The following is a 17,733-nucleotide window of genomic DNA, read 5'->3' as shown; positions in this document are numbered from 1 at the left end:
CCTGCAGTGAATTTGTGATGGAAAAACACACTGGCACAGTACGGTTTGACATGGCGCAGCTAAAGCATGCTACATCATGCTCGGAGAAGATTATCTTTTTATGTGTGTATCAGTGTGCTGAGAGGAGCAGGGCAGACAGGGGCCACTGTGCTGAGACACAACCAGTGATGTGATGACACAAAAAAACAGCCGAAACGCCAGCCATAAAGTAGACTAATGTGTCCAGAGTGGCTTAAAAAAAAGCGAGGCAGACAGCAAAAACAGAGCAGAGACCCTTATCCATCATAGCAAACAGGCAGCAAAACAACTTTACACCAGCTGTGGAATGACTCTGCCTTGACACCAGGTAGCTGGAGCTTTCGTCAAAGAGTGACTAAAAATGCTGTGTCATTCCACAGGGTAACGGGCTGTGATCTGTGAACTTTTAAATGTCATTTTCCGCAACTTGTTGAAACATTTATAAGTGCTACTGAATCTAATTTAGTAACATGTACATTCAAAGGTGTCATAGTTATAAATGCACCAGGAATTACTAATCAGGAGAGAAGTTCACCTGCTATTCTTCTATTCTGTTTTTAATGAGCTAAATGTTTTTTCTCAGGAGCTGGTGGAGACCAAAACAGAGCTAAAAGGAGGGAGAGTGAATATTAACACTGCAAATGAATACTAATGTGTAAATAGCCAACTGTTTGCACCTTTATAAGCTGATAAATCATGTAAAACCTCTGGTTTGGTCCTTGAGGAGTAAATTTAAACAGCATTATTCCACAGGAAAGATGTTGCACTTCCACGTCTGCAGAAACTTTGACAGTGACATTTTACGAGTTGAAAATTGACTCCAGCTACCATTACAAAACCTTAGCAAATTCATTTCACTCATAGAGCAAATGTAGTGCAAGATATTTAAACAAACTCGTAAACACCCCAGAAAGTTTGTATCTAAATTTTCTAATCATCATTGTACCTCAAGCTTCCACATTATCTGAAAGCAGCCAGGCATTGGCAGATAAACAGACTCACACACACACACACACACAAGAGACAGACACACGCACACAATATGAATATTCATCTGCGGCATGTTGACACCAAGATAACACCGGGTCAAGTCTGTCAGATTGTCTCCTGGCCTTTTCCCGTGCCGACAACAGCGTCCTTCAGATAATGATGGAGACGCAACAGAATACCTGTTTGATTTTAACCCTGCCTGACATAACCTTTCAGCATAATGGGAGGCGCTTACCTTGCAGGCTCAGACACTCGGGCCCTTGGGTTGGGTGTTCACAACCTTAAGTGCTTTTAATGAGGTTTCAAAATATCAAAGGGGGAGGCAAGACAACGTGAATTCCTCTGGAAGGGCGGTTAGAATATAGAGTACCAACCAAAAGTTGCTCAGTTCAATAAAGTGAAGGAAACAGGAGGCAAAGTCAGCTCAAACTGAGTTAGAACTGAGTAGAATTCGGCCATCAGAGTGCATTTGGTGGAAGCAAGCCGGTCACACTCGTATTGAAACATTCTTTCCATCTGTAACAAAACGTCACAAAGAGAGCTATTTCTGGACAATATTAATAGATATCTGGGTGATCTGAGTGCTCTTACTTGATGTTGTCCAGGCAACCGGAGTCTGGTTTCAAGATGGCCGTGTGATGGAACATCTTGTAGAGAGCGATGCCCAGGAAGATTACATTGAGCTGAGAGAGAGACAGACGGAGAGAGCAAGAAAGAGAGACAGAGAGAGAGAGAGAGAGAGAAACAGAGAAGGAGGGAGGGAGAGAGAGACAGGAATGAAGCTTGTATGTTTCCTGTTTCGGTTCCATTCATTTTAAATCAGGGCACTTTGTAGCACAAAGCTGGAATGCTGCAGCCAGACTTGGTTTCCCACTTTGCCAAACAGAGCGCAAAATCCTATGAAACCACTATGGTGGTACAATGGACCAAACAGGGAAAGGTGGAACAGGACAGCTGCATACTTGTATGAGGGAGCCTTTCCATCTGACTTACTCACACTTGTCTCATCATATTCACACTTAAATGCAACCACAGGGAGTAACTGCCACACTGCGGCTTTGTTTTACAGTTATTACATCTGGGTGAAAGAAAAAAGAAAGAAAAAAAAAAAAGAAAACATTTGGCATTGGTTCAAATTATTTGTAAAATGCCTTTAACAACTTGCAGCATTTATAGCATCATGTTCTCTACTATTTCACAAGCAATATCAAAAGCAGGGACAGCCTTTAACTTCAACTATGTTGTTTCTATACACTGGATATTTCTTTTAGAAAAGTAAGAACAGGAAATAAAACTTCAAAAAACAATCACAGAAGTTGAGTCAAGCACATCTCAGAGTTGAACTTTTGCACCGGTTTCCAAACACACTGTAATTAGTAAGAAAAATTAAAAAAATGGACTTATGTTTGACTGCTGGATATCAAAAAAAAAAAAAAAACTTACATTAAACAGACCCACTCTGGCGTATCTCATTATTTTTTTTTCCCTGTGAGTCCGTAATCATGAAAGTAGAAAATGAGTCAAATCTGGTCATAGCATGGGGGGGGGGGGACTTTTCAGAATGGCTCCTCAAAAATGACAGCAATTAGTAAGCTTTCCCTTACTGTCTTATACTTGCTGTTCACAGGTGACATTCACCTAATATGAGGTGAGAGTAAAAAAAACAATACAACCCCCCCCACTATTCTTAACTGCTTAAAATGGCCAGACCCTCACCAAATCCCCAGGGGTAGAGCTGGATCTGAGCTCTAGCCGTCTTTTTCCAGCGTAGATACTCTTGTTTGCAAATCTAAAAGCGAAAGGAGTGAGTCATGAGGCGCACACAGATGCATTGTGAGTGATTACTTCAAACTGGGGCGTGAAAGTGTATTATGCATGTTTGGATTTGGCAACCAGATTGCAGCCAGGCAAGAGAGAGATGTATTAAAAAGTGTTGAGAAAAAAAAAAGACATTTTGGGTTTTTTGGGGGGTTTTTCTTCAAGTAAATAATCCTGTTGGATGAGCATATCGTCACTTTTTTCTTTGTCAGGGATATTCATAAGTTGATTTAGTAATTTCCAAATGTGTGCTACGATGGCTGACTGGTGTCTCGGAGAATTAGGAGCACATCTCTGGTGGCACTGTAATCTTTACAACTTGGCATTAGCTGAAATACTTAAAAGAACAGCAGTCTGACATCAGATTTAAGGCAGTTGGATCAATAAATGAGCTATTTTATTAGAAAATTAGGGCTGTCCTAGTTGGGAAAGACACCAAAAGTGTGTGTGTGTGTGTGTCCTCCTTGCATAATGCTTGTGTATCTGCACCCCGGGCTGGCTTTGTGTGTGTGTGTGTGTGTGTGTGTGTGTGTGTGTGTGTGTGTGTGTATGTGTGTGCCTGCGAGGAGGAGATGGAAAAAGGTAGTAGAGTACAAGTTGGAACGGGAACAGAATCAATCATAATCGCAGTGCGGATTACTCCAACACTGCATACTGAGCAGAGTTCATTCTCTCTCTCTCTCTCTCTCTCTCTCTCTCTCTCTCACTCCCCCACCACCCAACCACCCCACCCTCCCAAAAATTGTCTCAGCCGGTGACTGCAGCAGGGTGACAAACTGCAATACATTCTCTACACCCCTCATTCGTTTTTGGAGACGACTCCGTGCCCGGCGGTGGCATATATGCTCAACAGGGCAGAGAAAAGAGGGAGGATGGGAGCTAGAAAAAGGGGTTCTCGGTGGACCATTTAAGCGACGACCCGCAGGCTAAGTAGGGTTAATGAGCAGACGGGGTGGGTGGGACACGCTTACCATAATTATCAAGGTTGCCGGTCCTATGAAACTCCAAATGAAGTAGGTGTCCAGGCGAAGCCAGCAACTGCGATGACAGAGATAGAGTGAGGGGAGAGGGGGATGTGAAGTGAGAGAGAGGATGGCCGATATGAATGCAGAAAGTGAGGAAAGAGGAAGAGAAGAAAAAAATATTTGAGGTTATAGCTTTATACTCCTGCTCAGGGGATATACATCAAGAGGGAGAGGCTGGAGTGACACAGAGGAATAGGCACTTCAAACACAGATAAATTATGGTCATCGGTAAGAATTTGGAGAAAAGGAGGCTTTCAGTGACAATGACAGCGATAATGATGGCCTTTCATAGGCAAAACAGGTGAATCATTCAAAGCAAAAGAGAAAACAGGAATGGGATGTAGCTACAACTGTAAAAAATGGCCGACAGCGAATGGACTTTTTCAATTTGTCGGGGTAAGGTAGCAAATTATGACCATGGATGATAATTTATGGATGATTCAATTAGTTCTCAATTGAATTCTAACTGTATGACTCCAAAGGAATTGGATTGACCTTGACCCTGACAGACATGGCCACACAGAGTCCTTAAGCACTCAACAAAGTGCCTTACATGTTCATGTTAACAGTGATGACTCGAGTAGGACTGCTGTAATTATGTCAATAATGAAATAACGCGCTCTCCTGACCTCATACTTCATATCAAAACATTACAGATAGTCAATTCTTCTCGGCTGGGTAAAATTAAATACAGGCCAGAAGCAACAGGGCTGGCGGAAGGTGACAGTGGCTCCTTTTTAAAATGGCAAAAGAAAAAGGGAAAAAAAAAAAAAAAAAAAATTGATTCATGACCTGTTGTTGAATTATTAATCTTTTAATCTCCGCTACTGCAGCAGATACACGCCTCCATTTTTGGCCACTGGAAAATTACAGTTCACACAGCCTCGTTGTCAGTCATGCTGGCAGAGAGGGAAAATGAAAGTGGCAGAGAATAACTGTAATTCCATTATATTTTCAGGCAAACTGAAGTGTATGAGGCACCTTAGAGGAACACACCACTGGGCTTTAAACACTGACTGTAGCAACAACAACAAAAAAAAAAGAAAGAACATAAACATAAAAAAAAAAAATAGCAACAATGTATGCGCCAAATATAAAACCCACTGCTTTAAAAATAGGTGTCTTTTGTCCATAAAACCTTTTCTGATACGATGCAGAGACAATGTGAGGATAAAACAAAGCCAGATACAATGAGCCATGATACGATGATGGTTATTTTGGTCCCATTCCCTCGGAGGAAAAACAAAATAAGGCATCTTCATTATTTACAGCAATATAGTTGCGAAATTCAGGCTAAAAACCTCAACCGCCACGGACAAGTTTGTACATCTCTCACTTTTTTTCGGCAAAGAACTGGCAGACAAACAAGAGAGAATACTGTATAAGAAGTGACAGGACAAAAATTGACTGTTCCTTTGCTGTTACAGCGACTTGATATGTCTCCCCCTCACTGATATCAATGGATGAGAGGAGGCAACACAGAAAAACACATATGGACGCACAAAGAAGTGAACAAGCGCAAACAAAAGCTGAAGAACATGCACAGAACTCTGGCAGCTCATCAAAGCGCTCGCTCCGAACGGCGCTGTTATAAATTATGCTGAAGGTTCTATTGTTCGCTTTTTGCCTTCTTCTTCTTCAGATCATAGAAAGATTTAAAGACATGGTGGGCGGCAGGAGCTGCGGGCTGTCATTTTTCTCCCCCCCCCCATGCCTTCTCTACCTCCCTTTCTCCACTTGAGTCATGGTTGCATTTGGCTTCTGGAGCACATCTAGTTTTATTTCAACTCCTGCTGTGCTACTTTTTTTTTTGCATTGCTCCTTTAGTAACCAAGCAATAAAAAACATTAACATGCGGCAGTCAAAACAACAACCGCGCTCGTGCCAACCGCTCAAACTGACTTTTCTCTCTCCTCCGTGCCGCCAATCTGCAGCGAACTGACACGGGCCGCGCTTTGACCGAAGGCAACTTAATCTGCAAGGACATCTTCAGGCGTGTCAGTGGTGTGATAGTGAGCTGGTGAGCGAGTGAAACGATGTGAAATATTCGGGCCAGGGAGATGACTGGCAGTTTTTTTTCCCCCCTTCCATCTCAAGTTCCGAGGCACATGTTGCCTTTAAATATGCCCTTTAAGATCTATGTGTGTTGGTTTGCTACATTCATTAAAAGGTACCATGTGAAGTTTTGACCACTAGTGGCGCTGTGGAGCAATGGATTGATGAGTGGGTGCCCCGGTTTTGTTTGTATCTTTACACCCAAGAGAAAAAATGGTTTAGCTTAACCTGCTATATTTCTTTACTCTCTCAGATCTATTTAGCTTTGACAACCAGTAACCTATCACTATGCTTTATACAGTATTTCATCAATACAAAAATGAAAAATATACAAGCATACAAGCAAAACATTTACATTTACATTTAAAAGAGGAAAGATCCCTTCAACAAAAGTTACTTCCCAGTCCCTTATCATCACAAAAACTCTCCCTAATGTCACTGTAGTAAACAGGCAACGAACATAATTGTCAGTAAGTCAATAAAAAAACCCATTGTAATACTATTAAAATAAACTCCCTAAAACAGCAAAGGCAAACCCACAGCATGTAATAATATATTGCACAACAAATAGTGTTATGCTACAAGATTCAATCCAGAACATCCTGACTGCTAGCTAATGTCAAAATAGATGAAGGACAGAACAGGATTCAATCTGTTACAAAAAAAAAAAAATTGGCATTGCAAATGTTGGAAGGAAACAGAAGGAAATGCATTCAACATGTTTATTAGCCCCTGAAGGACACACACACACACACACACACACACACACACACAATGGTTTCGGTGGGAGACGCTGGAGGTAAACACAACTCTTTGTTTACGAGAAAACTCCAGAGTGTGAACCCACCATAACTCTGCACGCTCCACAGACCGGACCCACTGCAACAGCAACTAGATTACTGAAACTAAAATGTAATTCCATCTCCTAAGTCTACAGATGGCTGATGTATTGCTTTCATTAAACTGGACGAATTACACGGAACCACATGCTTGTTTTGCTGACAATTAAGCGGCCTCACTGGACCACAGGCGAGTACAGTGCCTTGCTCAAGGGCACATTTGGTGTAATTACTGAGGGTGACTGAATGGATATCCGACTTTACTTTCCTGGGACCGCAGAGTATTTGATCTCTGACTTTGAAGAGGTGACTTCACAAGCTCGCTGACCTTCAGGCTGCCGCCTCCTTTTTTTCTTTTTTTTTTTTATGTGCTCACTCATCTGTTGCACCAGGAGTCACTTTTCACAGCAACTTGTTGGATTTTTCTGCTCAAAATAAGGCCACCCATGATAACACCGCCACGGTCCCCAAATCAATTTGCGGCAGGACTACGCGCCCTCCCCCACATTCTGCTATTCACCACGTGTCACGCCTCGTCCCTTCCCTCATCCCTCAATGGCTGCGTATAATTGTTCCACCGGTGGCAGGCTTTAATTATTCACATGATGCCAAGGCTCAGGCGGTGGCAGCTATCACCTCATCCATCACCAAGAACTATTGCTCCGCCAATCTACAAATGCACTGTCTACCGGTTGCGCGTGTGTGCGTGTGTGTGTGTGTGTGTGGCAGCGTATGTGTGTGTGTGTGCCATATATGATAAACATCTCGGAAACAAACTGCTGATGCTGGTCTTCATTATTTTCAGATGGGTTTGAGATTAACAGAGAGGAATGGAGGGCGATCCTCTGCTTGGCATTACACTGCTTTATAGACCACTTTGTACTAAAGAGGAAAGGACTGGGAACTGATATCTTATTGGGTGTCTGTAGGAAACACAAAAAGGCAATCTCTGCCGCTCCCCATTTTTTTTTTTGTCAATCTCCCCCGTCTTTTTCCGTCTGTTCCACCCTCCATCTCCCCGTTCACCCCCCACCCCCTCTAAATCTCTCCGTCCCCGTGCTGTAATTTGCGCATCCTAAAATGCTGAAGACATTAACCACAATAGGCTGACATTCATCCCGCAATACTATCTCCTGAAGTTAGCATTTTTCACTGTCAAAACAATGTCAGTTCAGCGGCGGGGAAATGCGCGCAGCTTGAGTAACCGTTCTGCTTCATTAAAAGTTGATGATGAGCGATAGCTATTGGAGCGCCATCAGCAACATTGTTAAAGCCCCTTAAACCAACACAAACAGTTGTCAAGTTGTTAGCATGGTGTCTGTGGGTGTAGATACACACAGTAAGATGAGGTTAAGCGAAGAAAGGCGTTATTTATTTATTTTTTTTCCCACTTAACCCCAACAAATCAGTGTGTAGACTCAATCCCCAGATTCTACACTGTTTTCCAAAAACTCTGGGAGTGTTACTTTTATTTTCATGAAGCCAAACACCAGGAACGATAACAACTACATCGCAGTTAATAGAGCGGCGAGGGGGGGGGGCGGGGGGGGCAACTGAGTTTATGTGTATCGGAAAAAATGTAAGTCCCCTTTGGACAAAAGCACTTTTAAAATGTTGTGTAATGTAATATAGAGGCTGGTAGAAGAGAGGTCACTTGCAGCAAATGCCTACTTAAACGCTTGTAGAAGTCTCACTTGTTCAGTTCGGTGCTCATACATAAACATTTCACAAGAACAATAAATAAGATTCACTTACAAAGCGTTAAAAAAAAGAAGAAAAGGGAATTGATAAAATCAATGCAGCAGAGGTCAAGATTTCCCATATTTGGTCCTTGGTATGGAGGAAGCTCCACAATCACTGGATCACTACACTACCCATAATGCAATTTCTTCCTGCCTGGAGGACACGCACATCTTTCCTGTTCTGTGCCCCCAGGCTCCTCCAGAGCGACAGAAGACATTAGACAAGTGTTTTTACAGGCTTAGTACGACTCCACATGACTAGTCAATGGATCTCGATGCGTAAAAATTGCCGGAGTTGTACTTTAATATTAAATACTCCCCTGAAAGGATCTGCTGGTTAAGTGGAATAATGCACTTTTCAAAGAAGCCGTCCATGTACTCTACAGTAATGCACGGGTTGGAGTTCTACTCACGCAAAAATGAAAGTTAAATAAATGATTTTCTAAAATGAATTGTCTGAAAAAGCTGGCACCATAAAATCATTATAGTATGACACGCAGACAAGGAAAGCCAGTTCCCCTGCAGCATTCAACACAGATCCGGAAGTCTAATGTACTCACACTTGGTCGGTGCCGTAACTGCGGTAGTCCACCGCAGCCGAAACGGCCACAATTAGCGCGGGAACTCCGTAGCCCACCAGGTAGAAGTAGCGGCGGCGCGAGTGCTCGCTCTCGAACACCTCCACCAGCATGATGTAGAGCTGCACGCCCTCCAGGAACATCCACGTGAACGCTGCCAGGAAGAAGAAGTGGAGCAGGGCGGCGAAGACGGCACATGCAATCTGGGAAAGTTTTATGGTGACACAGAGGGAATGAGAGAGATGAGAGAGCGAGGGAGAAAGACTTGAGATGTGAGCATTAACTGCTGAAAACATATTTCAATCCAATCCCTTTTGGGCATTTAATTCATTTTCTGAAAGATTAAATGCCTTGCTAAAGGGCATTATATGACAGGCAATGTATGTCATCCAAGTGACTGTAACCGCGCAGCATTTTCTGACCCCTCCATGTTTGTGTCTTCCCAACAATTAGCATTGCTAAGCTTTGTTTGGCTGAAGCGATTGGATGTTTGCCTGTGGTGGCTGGCAGAAGAAAGCCGCAGCTACTGGGTCCATGCGGTCTTGTTTGTTTGCTTGGTGGCTGGCATGGATGAAAGGGAGATATGAATGAAGAAGTGAAGTCAACAGTCCAAGAGCCATTTGGAGCTCACTGCATTTTTACACCACGGCCAGGTGCGAGCGCATAATGTAGTTACGAATACAGCGTGCGGGCACGCGACCGCACGCTTTCTTACAATAATGATAAGACACAATACTTACATAGATTGATCTAATTATTGGCACAGTTGAACATAAGTAGCGTATTTTGTCACCGAAATGGATTCAATTAAATAACTAAAAGGTTGAGCGGACATTAATTGCAGTCCGGGAGAGTGATCTTAGAGCTGGGCTGTGAATCAGACCCATAAAATGTTATGGAAGGGAAAAGGTGTGGGGCCAAAGCATTATCTTTAACTTCACAGGGAAGAAGCCTTAGCTGCTAAACTATGGCCAGTGAGTTTTGGTCGAGATACTTAAAGTGATATTTGAAGGGCAGAGTATAGATTTGTTTTCATAGCATGAGGTTGGATAGAAGGGCGCATCACTCTTCTTCACCCGCACTGTGAGCGGTGTGGGGTGATATGATATATACAATGACAATAAATAAATAACTGAAATTATTAAAAAAGACTGTGAGCTATAAGATGTCTTCCAGTGCCTGACCCCATTATAAATTTATAGGCATGGAGATCATTTTATACTGTGCACAGGCAGTACATTCACAATGACTCAACCTTTTTTTTTCTTTTTTTTCCCTCCCCCTCCGAGAGCAAAGCTAACTGTGTACTCTGCCTCATTAGCAAGCAAAGATGGCATGATTGCAAGAAGCTGTAGGTGGAATAAAGCCCTCTGCCATCCTGCATACATGTAATGACGCCACATTTATCCACAGCACGGGTGCAGAGCGCGCGCACGCTTGACACTGACTGCACAGTGACAGCATGGGCTCTAACAGGAAAGTAGCGCTCTAAACTTATCCTTACAAGAGGAAGGTTTAATTTCATCCAGATAAATCTTGGAAGTGTTTACAAACTGGAAAAACCGCACCAGGAAATGAACGGATGAATTCACGTGCAGTGGATGTAGATATGGGGACGTAACAGTGAGTTGGCAGGTGTCGGTGTGTGTGCGTATCTGCGAGAGCGTTCAAGTGCGCGTTCGCTTTTGTGGAACGGCGGGAGGGAGCGTTTTGTGAAATAAAGAGATCCGAGTCTTTTAATTCAGTGTTTTGCCTCGCTTAGGCAGGCATAATAAAAAAATAAAAAAATAAAAAAAAAGTTCAGGGCCACTGGCACTCACTGGGAAGTACCACTCGTAGCAACGCGTGGCACCAGAGGTTACATCTTTTGAAAAAAAAAAAAAAAAAAGAAATCAAAGAAAGAAAATAGTGAACATATTTTCCATGAACATTAATACAAAGCTTTCAGGAAGCGTTTCTGGCAGCTCCTGGGGAATATGTACATGCACAAAGATTTTTCAACAAATTTAATGATTCAAGAGTTTTTTGTGCAAGGTACAAAGAAAGAGTTACTTCCTCATTTTGTATCTAGACACTAATGCTCCCCTTTACTGGCTTATGTAGTAAGAAGACTGACTTCCAGTTGTTCGGAATGTCTATACCCGAGACTGAAAGCAATAAAGATATCACAAAGCCACAACACTGTTTGCCACCCTCCAACATGTAACATTATGTAATGGCAGTAATTTAAAGTCAACAACGGAGGCTAATGAAGTTTAATCCTTTAACCAAACCACAGCAAGAAAGCAGAGAAGCGTATTTTTCCAAAAATGTTGAACTATTCCTTTAATTATGTCTGCCGAGGAGGTTATGTTCTCACTTGTCAGCAGGATTACGCAAAAAGTACTGACCCGATTTGCACTGAACTTGTGGAGGGATGGCACGTTTTCCTCTAAAGTCTGGTGGATGTTGTTTTGAAATCGCCCTTGGCGGCTGTCTGCGCTCTCCGAATGCCCTTCTAGTGTTAATCCTGTTTTACTTCTATTACAGCACATGGATCGTGAAGTGATGATTCTATCAGTAGATTCTTTGTTTTTTAATCAGTATGCCCTTTTATGATTCCCACTGTTTTGCAGCGCTTTGTGCGAGCGCGCTAACCGCGACGATGCCGCGGCCGCGCGACATCTCTCCGCCGGCAGCAGACTTACCGGCTGGTCCCCACGATTGATGCCCACCAGGAACAGGGACTCAGCAATGAACAGGCTGATGCACAGGTTCTTGTGGATGGTGTTGCGATCACTCTGGAGGCCACGGAAGAAGCAGAAGGTGAAGAGGCTGATGAGCAGGCAGACCAGGGACAGGAGGATCCCCACCCAGGTGATGACATCCAGAAGCATGTCGTGAACAGGGGCTTTGTTCTGAGAGAAGGTGAAACATCCAGTTCAATGTCGGTTCTCATTATGTCAGAAAAAAAAACAACACATCTTTGGAAATAGACAGTTGATATATCATTTGATGTATTTTGTATTATCGTACCCAGAAGCACAATTGTAAAGCAAAAAACTTCAATGGGAGAAATGAAACAAATGACCATAAAATGAAATGACAGGAAAAACCTTTTGAAAAAAGCTTTTGTTTTCATTTTTCTTTCTCCTTTTTTAGGTGTGGTGGTGGATGTAAAGTGGAATCACTCAACTCTCAATAAACCACTACACGGCGAGCCACAGGTGGCAGATATGGATCATGAATTAGTCAGTGTGAATCAATCTGATTCCCACCCCCCCCCCCCCCCCCCCCCATTGTTTCATTTTGGTCAGGCGACAAAGTGAAACAAAGTGAGCAGTCCAAAGGGCCGCAGGTGTCTAAGACCATCACAACAGAAAATACAATCAAACCAAAACGTGGTCAATAACTTTGGCTGTTACTTTTGGATCATTTCGTCTCTCCTCAAACCGTGATTTGTCACCACAGCTGGTTTTGGGCGCTAAAAAGCCTTTCGCTGACAATAAATTTTGCGGCTTTACAGGAGAGATAAGGATCAACACTGATTCCGCCCGCAGCCATGACAGAAAATTTACATCGGCCCATAAAAGCTAAGTGCACATAGGGATCCTTGGGCAGAAGTGGGGAGAGGCACATTAAAACCAAACTCATCTGAAGCAACATCAGAACCTGCCAAGACTAAAAATTGTCTAAATGTATAGTATCTTACCAATGAAAGGTGTCCAAAGTTTGAAGGTTTAAAAGTTTACTTCTTTAGCAATCTGCATGGATATCCACTCACAACAGTGACTCCCGACCGGGGATTCTTGCACCGCAGGGGGGGTACTTCTACAGTTGCCAGCGGGGTACTTGGAAGTATATGCTGGCATATTGATAACATGCTTACAGAGAAGTTGAAACTGTTAGCTAAAAGTAATGGATACTGTAAATGGCTGAAACATACCACAACAGAAGTAGAACAGATGATATTATTGCCCCCGTTAAACCCACTTTTATATCCTCAATAGTTACATAATATCGCAGCTTAATTGAGCACATTTGGAACGTGATGGGTGGTTGAGATCATCTAACACGGCTGTGGGGGTACATCTGGCAAAAAAAAAAAAAAAAAAAGTTGGAAACCTCTGCTCTAAAAAGATTTAGCATTGCACAAGCAGACATTACTGAAACAGACTCCCAGTGCAACTCACATCTGGAATCGGGAAGTGCACTGTCATTCATTACCCAATAACTGCATCATGCTACCAGTGGGGAAGAGAAGAAAGTCGGACGCTGAAAAAACATGAGATGGGGATTAAAAAGACTGTCTCCTCTATGTAAAACATGTAATGAAGATAAGCATCAAGGAGTGACAACTTGATTCATTAACTAAACATAATTACTGCATCCAAACACTTTGGTCAGCTTCTGAAGCTTCCTAATTTCCCAAAGGATTTGTCCTCTTTCTCAGCCTGCTGGGCATTGATTTAAAAAGTAAAAAAATAAATAAATAAAAAAATAAAAACAGGGGCGGGGGGGTGGGGGGTGAAAGTGGTGGAGGCTGTGGGTAATTCTTTAAAGAAATCTGCCAACCTCCTAACAATCAACTGTCATCCCTGCTGGGACTCGAGGGCTATCCGGGTGGAACTTTGAGTTACGACATGATGGTCTACGCCTGAACGCTAATGAAGATCAAACAGGCGTTATTTCAACACAAGAATAATGTTACAAATTTATTCGCATTGACGGGCGGTTAAAAAAATTCAGGTGAGAGCTCAAGATAAACTCCCCCTCAACTGTGTATACATCAGGCACCGACACTGTCCATTAACCGCCAGACTTCAAGTACAGTTTGTGCTGTTTGATATCAAAGGCTGCGCGCTCAGTCTTGGCCTCCAGCGAATAATGTATGACTCTTGGGCTATGGCGTCGTACAAACCCGAGAAAATATTTGCTTACGTTGAGGAATAACCCTGCGAAAGCGCGCTGTACTGTATGTCTAATATGTCTCTCAAAGAAGCGCCTCTTTAAATCATACTTTGACCACAGTCAGCAGTATTTCTTGGTGGGGGGGACTATCAACATCCAAGGGTGGTTTTTCTCTCTTTCTTATTTTTTTTTCTTCCAACTCCCCCCCCCCCAGTCAGGTTACAGTGAGAAAACTTGGGGGATGAAGTGTTGCACAAAAGCCTTGTTTAGTGGCAGCTCAGCTAACGCTAGCAGAGAGGGGAACAGATGCTGATCATTAAGGGGCTCTGGTACAATAACAGCCGCAGTGCTCCTTGAGTCTGGGGAGAGCGCTCTTTTGATTTTCCTGCCTGATGAGCCGTTGTGTATATGTTTGAGGGGTGGCGGTGGCGGGGAGGCAAGATGTTATATGGAGCAGACGTGTCTGTGTGTGTATGTGTGTATGAAAGTACGGCTGATTTCAGCCCCCTTACTTTAGAGGAGTGCCTACGCGGTGGGTGGTAACAGATGTTGATGCTTGTGCTCTGTAGGTGTGCGGTGCATGTGTCACACAAGTCTGTTTTTCAGTCGGCTGCATGACAGAGGTATCGATGCGATGGGTGGTGCTGGCTGCAGCGCATTGCGAGTGGACGCTAAGGTCTCCTGGGCGAGCGAGTGAGCGAGCTGCGCCGCGGCTGCAGGCTCTATCCATCACAATCTCACCTTCAATTGGAGAGGGGCCAGGTCGGAGAGAAAGAGAAGGCAACAGAGGGAAAAAGAGACAAAGCTAAAGAAACAGAAAGAGAGAAGGGCAGGGAGTATATCTACACCTGGGTGATGGATTTACTGTAGCATGATTTCTTTGTTCTAGGAGGTGGATGATAGCTGACACGTCGCCAGCCACAATGTCGCTGCTGAATAGTTGCCTCTGACTGGGGGCTCTGCCCAGGCAGGATGGCAAATGATGTGATCTGCAGATTCTCTGCACCTAACCTCACACCGACTACCCTCCATGATGGGATTCTGTATAGGGGTCTCTAAAGTGGTGAGTAAAATTTTGCTCTGAGATTCCCTCGCTGTGTTGCGAGGGGCCGCCGAGTCACACAAGCATCCATGTTACTTATCAACCGATTTGTCTTCCAACCTTTCTCTCTGACATTTCTCCCTCATTTCTTAAACACACATATTTTTCATTCCAGGGATGCCTGAGGAGATTGGCTTTGCCCCCGATCTGCTCGCACATGGCACAAAATGAGGTTTCTGGGCTCTCGAGCAGTCTGACGAGGAGGAGCAGACGCGGCGATGAGTCGATGCGGCCAAGCCATCTGAACCTGACATCACATCATATGCACTTAATTACCATAACATCCTGCGTTTAAAGCCAAAAATTTTTAAACCAGGTCTCACTGAAAAGCGTAAGAGTGGCGAAGAGGACCGAGCGTCAATCCTTTACACCTCAAAGAACCGCTCTCAGCATGAGGCCATGAAGCCAATCCAATTAAAATGCATAAATCTCCCTATATGCCTCCAGAGCCGGGCTTTGACTCATGAAATACGGTCAGGCAGGGCAGACAGTTGCGCTAAGGGGTAGTGGCCCACTGCAGGGAGTCATGTGACAAGTTCACCTACGGTATGACCGAGGATTTATGATCTGCATAAGGATGAGGAACAGTTGCGGAGAGGGCATATGAATCATGGGGTCCTGGCGAATTCGTCACATTTCAAAAAAAAAAAAAAAAAAGGCTGGGAGAGAGGTTCCAGCTTGCAGGGCGGGAGCTGACATTCAAGCACATGTACCTCATGTCACATTGTGTTCCGAGCTACAGTAAACTATGATATAATGTCCAACCACGCACTTCGGTTGCTATGGCAGTTAACGTGGTCTCCGTCTGTGCGTTAACCATACAAACGGGATTTATTTTTAACCGTCCCTCCTGCTGTGCGTACAGCACTGCACCATACTTCCGTGTTACATCATGAAATACACAACTAACCTTGACTGTCCTTTCTCATCATAGTTACTGTCTGATGGTGCCAGTGTGGAGATGTTCTGTACGGACAGTGATGAATGTTACCCAAATATCACCCTCTCCATCATCCTGTGGGATGTGCCATTGATTTATACTTACTGGTCTGTCGGGAATAGTGCCACTTACCAGTAGCTCAATGCCTCCCTGGGGCCTATCTTAGCACACACATCCACTACGTAAATAATGGCCTGTAGGTGGAACCAGAGCAGGTCTATAATTCTTTAGCTGGGGCTTGTGCTTTAGCCCATATTTAAAAGATTTTTTTCTTTTTCTTTTTCCTAATGCCCACTAGCTATCCCGACAAATGGAAGACTTAAATTCAAAGGAAAGGGTTCAATAAGGAGCCTTGAGAGCTTGAATGGGCATGAGCCATTAGGGAATCTTAAAAATATGTCTAAAGCAGACCCTGATGAAATAGTGGTCCGTAGCGTGTTTTTGCTGTGACATCCATTGAGCTCCTGCATCTACTGAGGCTAGCCCAAGTGACCCAGAAAGGTTTAAGCAACAGAGAGACTAATCCGTGCGCTGAAAACAAGTAAACATCACCACTATTATCAGCTGATATGGGAATCAAACGATCTCATTTGGAGCGTTCAAGTTCAACGCCACCCCTGACGGGACTAACCCCTGCCTTTCAATATTGAGTTGAGTGGAATGAGTTTATTCCCTATACATTTTAAGCATCTTTGATCGCAGTAAAATGTCTCAAGGCCCAGTAACGGGACATCTCGAGGTTAGAATCATCAGAGTTCTTAGCAAAGTCACATCAAAGTACACCCACTCTCCCATCGCTCCCTCCGAAACCCTGTTTGCAATCGTTCTGAAAAGATACAAAAGAGACATATAATCTCTCACACGCAGCTGCCGTCTTTGAGTACAGTTTTAATTTGTTTATGCGGCCGACGGCGCTTCTCTGCTCGGATTGCAGGATCAGTCAGAGGCATCAGCTCTCTGGCTAGATTGCTCAAAATTAGCAAACAAAGGGGCTCGAGTGGCGACACAGGCAGCAGTGACAGCACTCGATGCCCTTGTGATCGTCTTTAAGTGTGGCGGTTACCTGATCCCCTGCGTCTGACAGATATATCGCGTTGAGTGGGTGCACTCCTGAAAAGGAGGAGGCTCGGTTTAGATATTTGTGATTAATGAGTTCTTGAGAATCTGCAACTAATAATATATATATAAAAAAAAAAAAGACTTTACATTTGGTAATTTGGTTAAGACCATTAAATCAGAAACCACCAAGGCGCTAAACATCTTAGGGTAGTTGCTCGCAAATTTCCAACAATGTTCCAACGTCTACAATATGTGAATTGGAAATTATTCGGAGGAACTAATTGACTTCAAACATAATTAATCCCGGTGAGACGCAGTCTGAAGTTTCTCCACTGCTGAGTGTGTCTAATAATCTCACATTCTGTACAGTACATTCGAGTTGAAGGTTTTTTTTTTTTTTTTTTTATGAATATGAATGTGTGGGCAAAGGTTTTTACCTTGCCCACACATACAATCAATGTCAGGTTGACTGTGATTACAAGGCTTATTGTTAAAAAGTGCACATATATTAGTTTTAAAACAAATTTTTGGTCTCAAAGGAGTGAAAGTTTAGTCAGCAAGACCTTGGAAGTGCTAAAGTTTACGGTAAGTAACCGAACCTAAGACAGCAGCACGTGTCGTCAGGTATGATTATACATAATGAATGTATAATGTTATTTCCAAATGACAATGCATCA

The 17,733-nt window shown here is 43.4% G+C and overlaps 1 protein-coding gene across 1 annotated transcript in view; it reads right to left on the bottom strand.

Annotated features, from left to right (window-relative positions):
* The window catches only part of LOC111665941 (adhesion G protein-coupled receptor L3), a 209,455-nt gene that overhangs the window by 18,388 nt on the left and 173,334 nt on the right, over nucleotides 1-17,733 (bottom strand). Inside the window, exons 15-18 of the mRNA XM_087177926.1 lie at nucleotides 11,753-11,962; nucleotides 9,048-9,268; nucleotides 3,798-3,864; nucleotides 1,600-1,691 (exon numbers count right to left, since the gene is read on the bottom strand). Coding sequence (XP_087034052.1) covers nucleotides 1,600-1,691; nucleotides 3,798-3,864; nucleotides 9,048-9,268; nucleotides 11,753-11,962 — 590 coding nt within the window. The remainder of the gene's footprint in view (nucleotides 1-1,599; nucleotides 1,692-3,797; nucleotides 3,865-9,047; nucleotides 9,269-11,752; nucleotides 11,963-17,733) is intronic.

This window comes from Seriola lalandi, unplaced genomic scaffold (assembly GCF_002814215.2).
Source record: "Seriola lalandi dorsalis isolate HSWRI2012SDOR001 ecotype SW California unplaced genomic scaffold, Sedor1 jcf7180002054663, whole genome shotgun sequence".
Lineage (NCBI taxonomy): Eukaryota > Metazoa > Chordata > Actinopteri > Carangiformes > Carangidae > Seriola > Seriola lalandi.
This window is presented reverse-complemented; position numbering and strand designations above follow the sequence as displayed.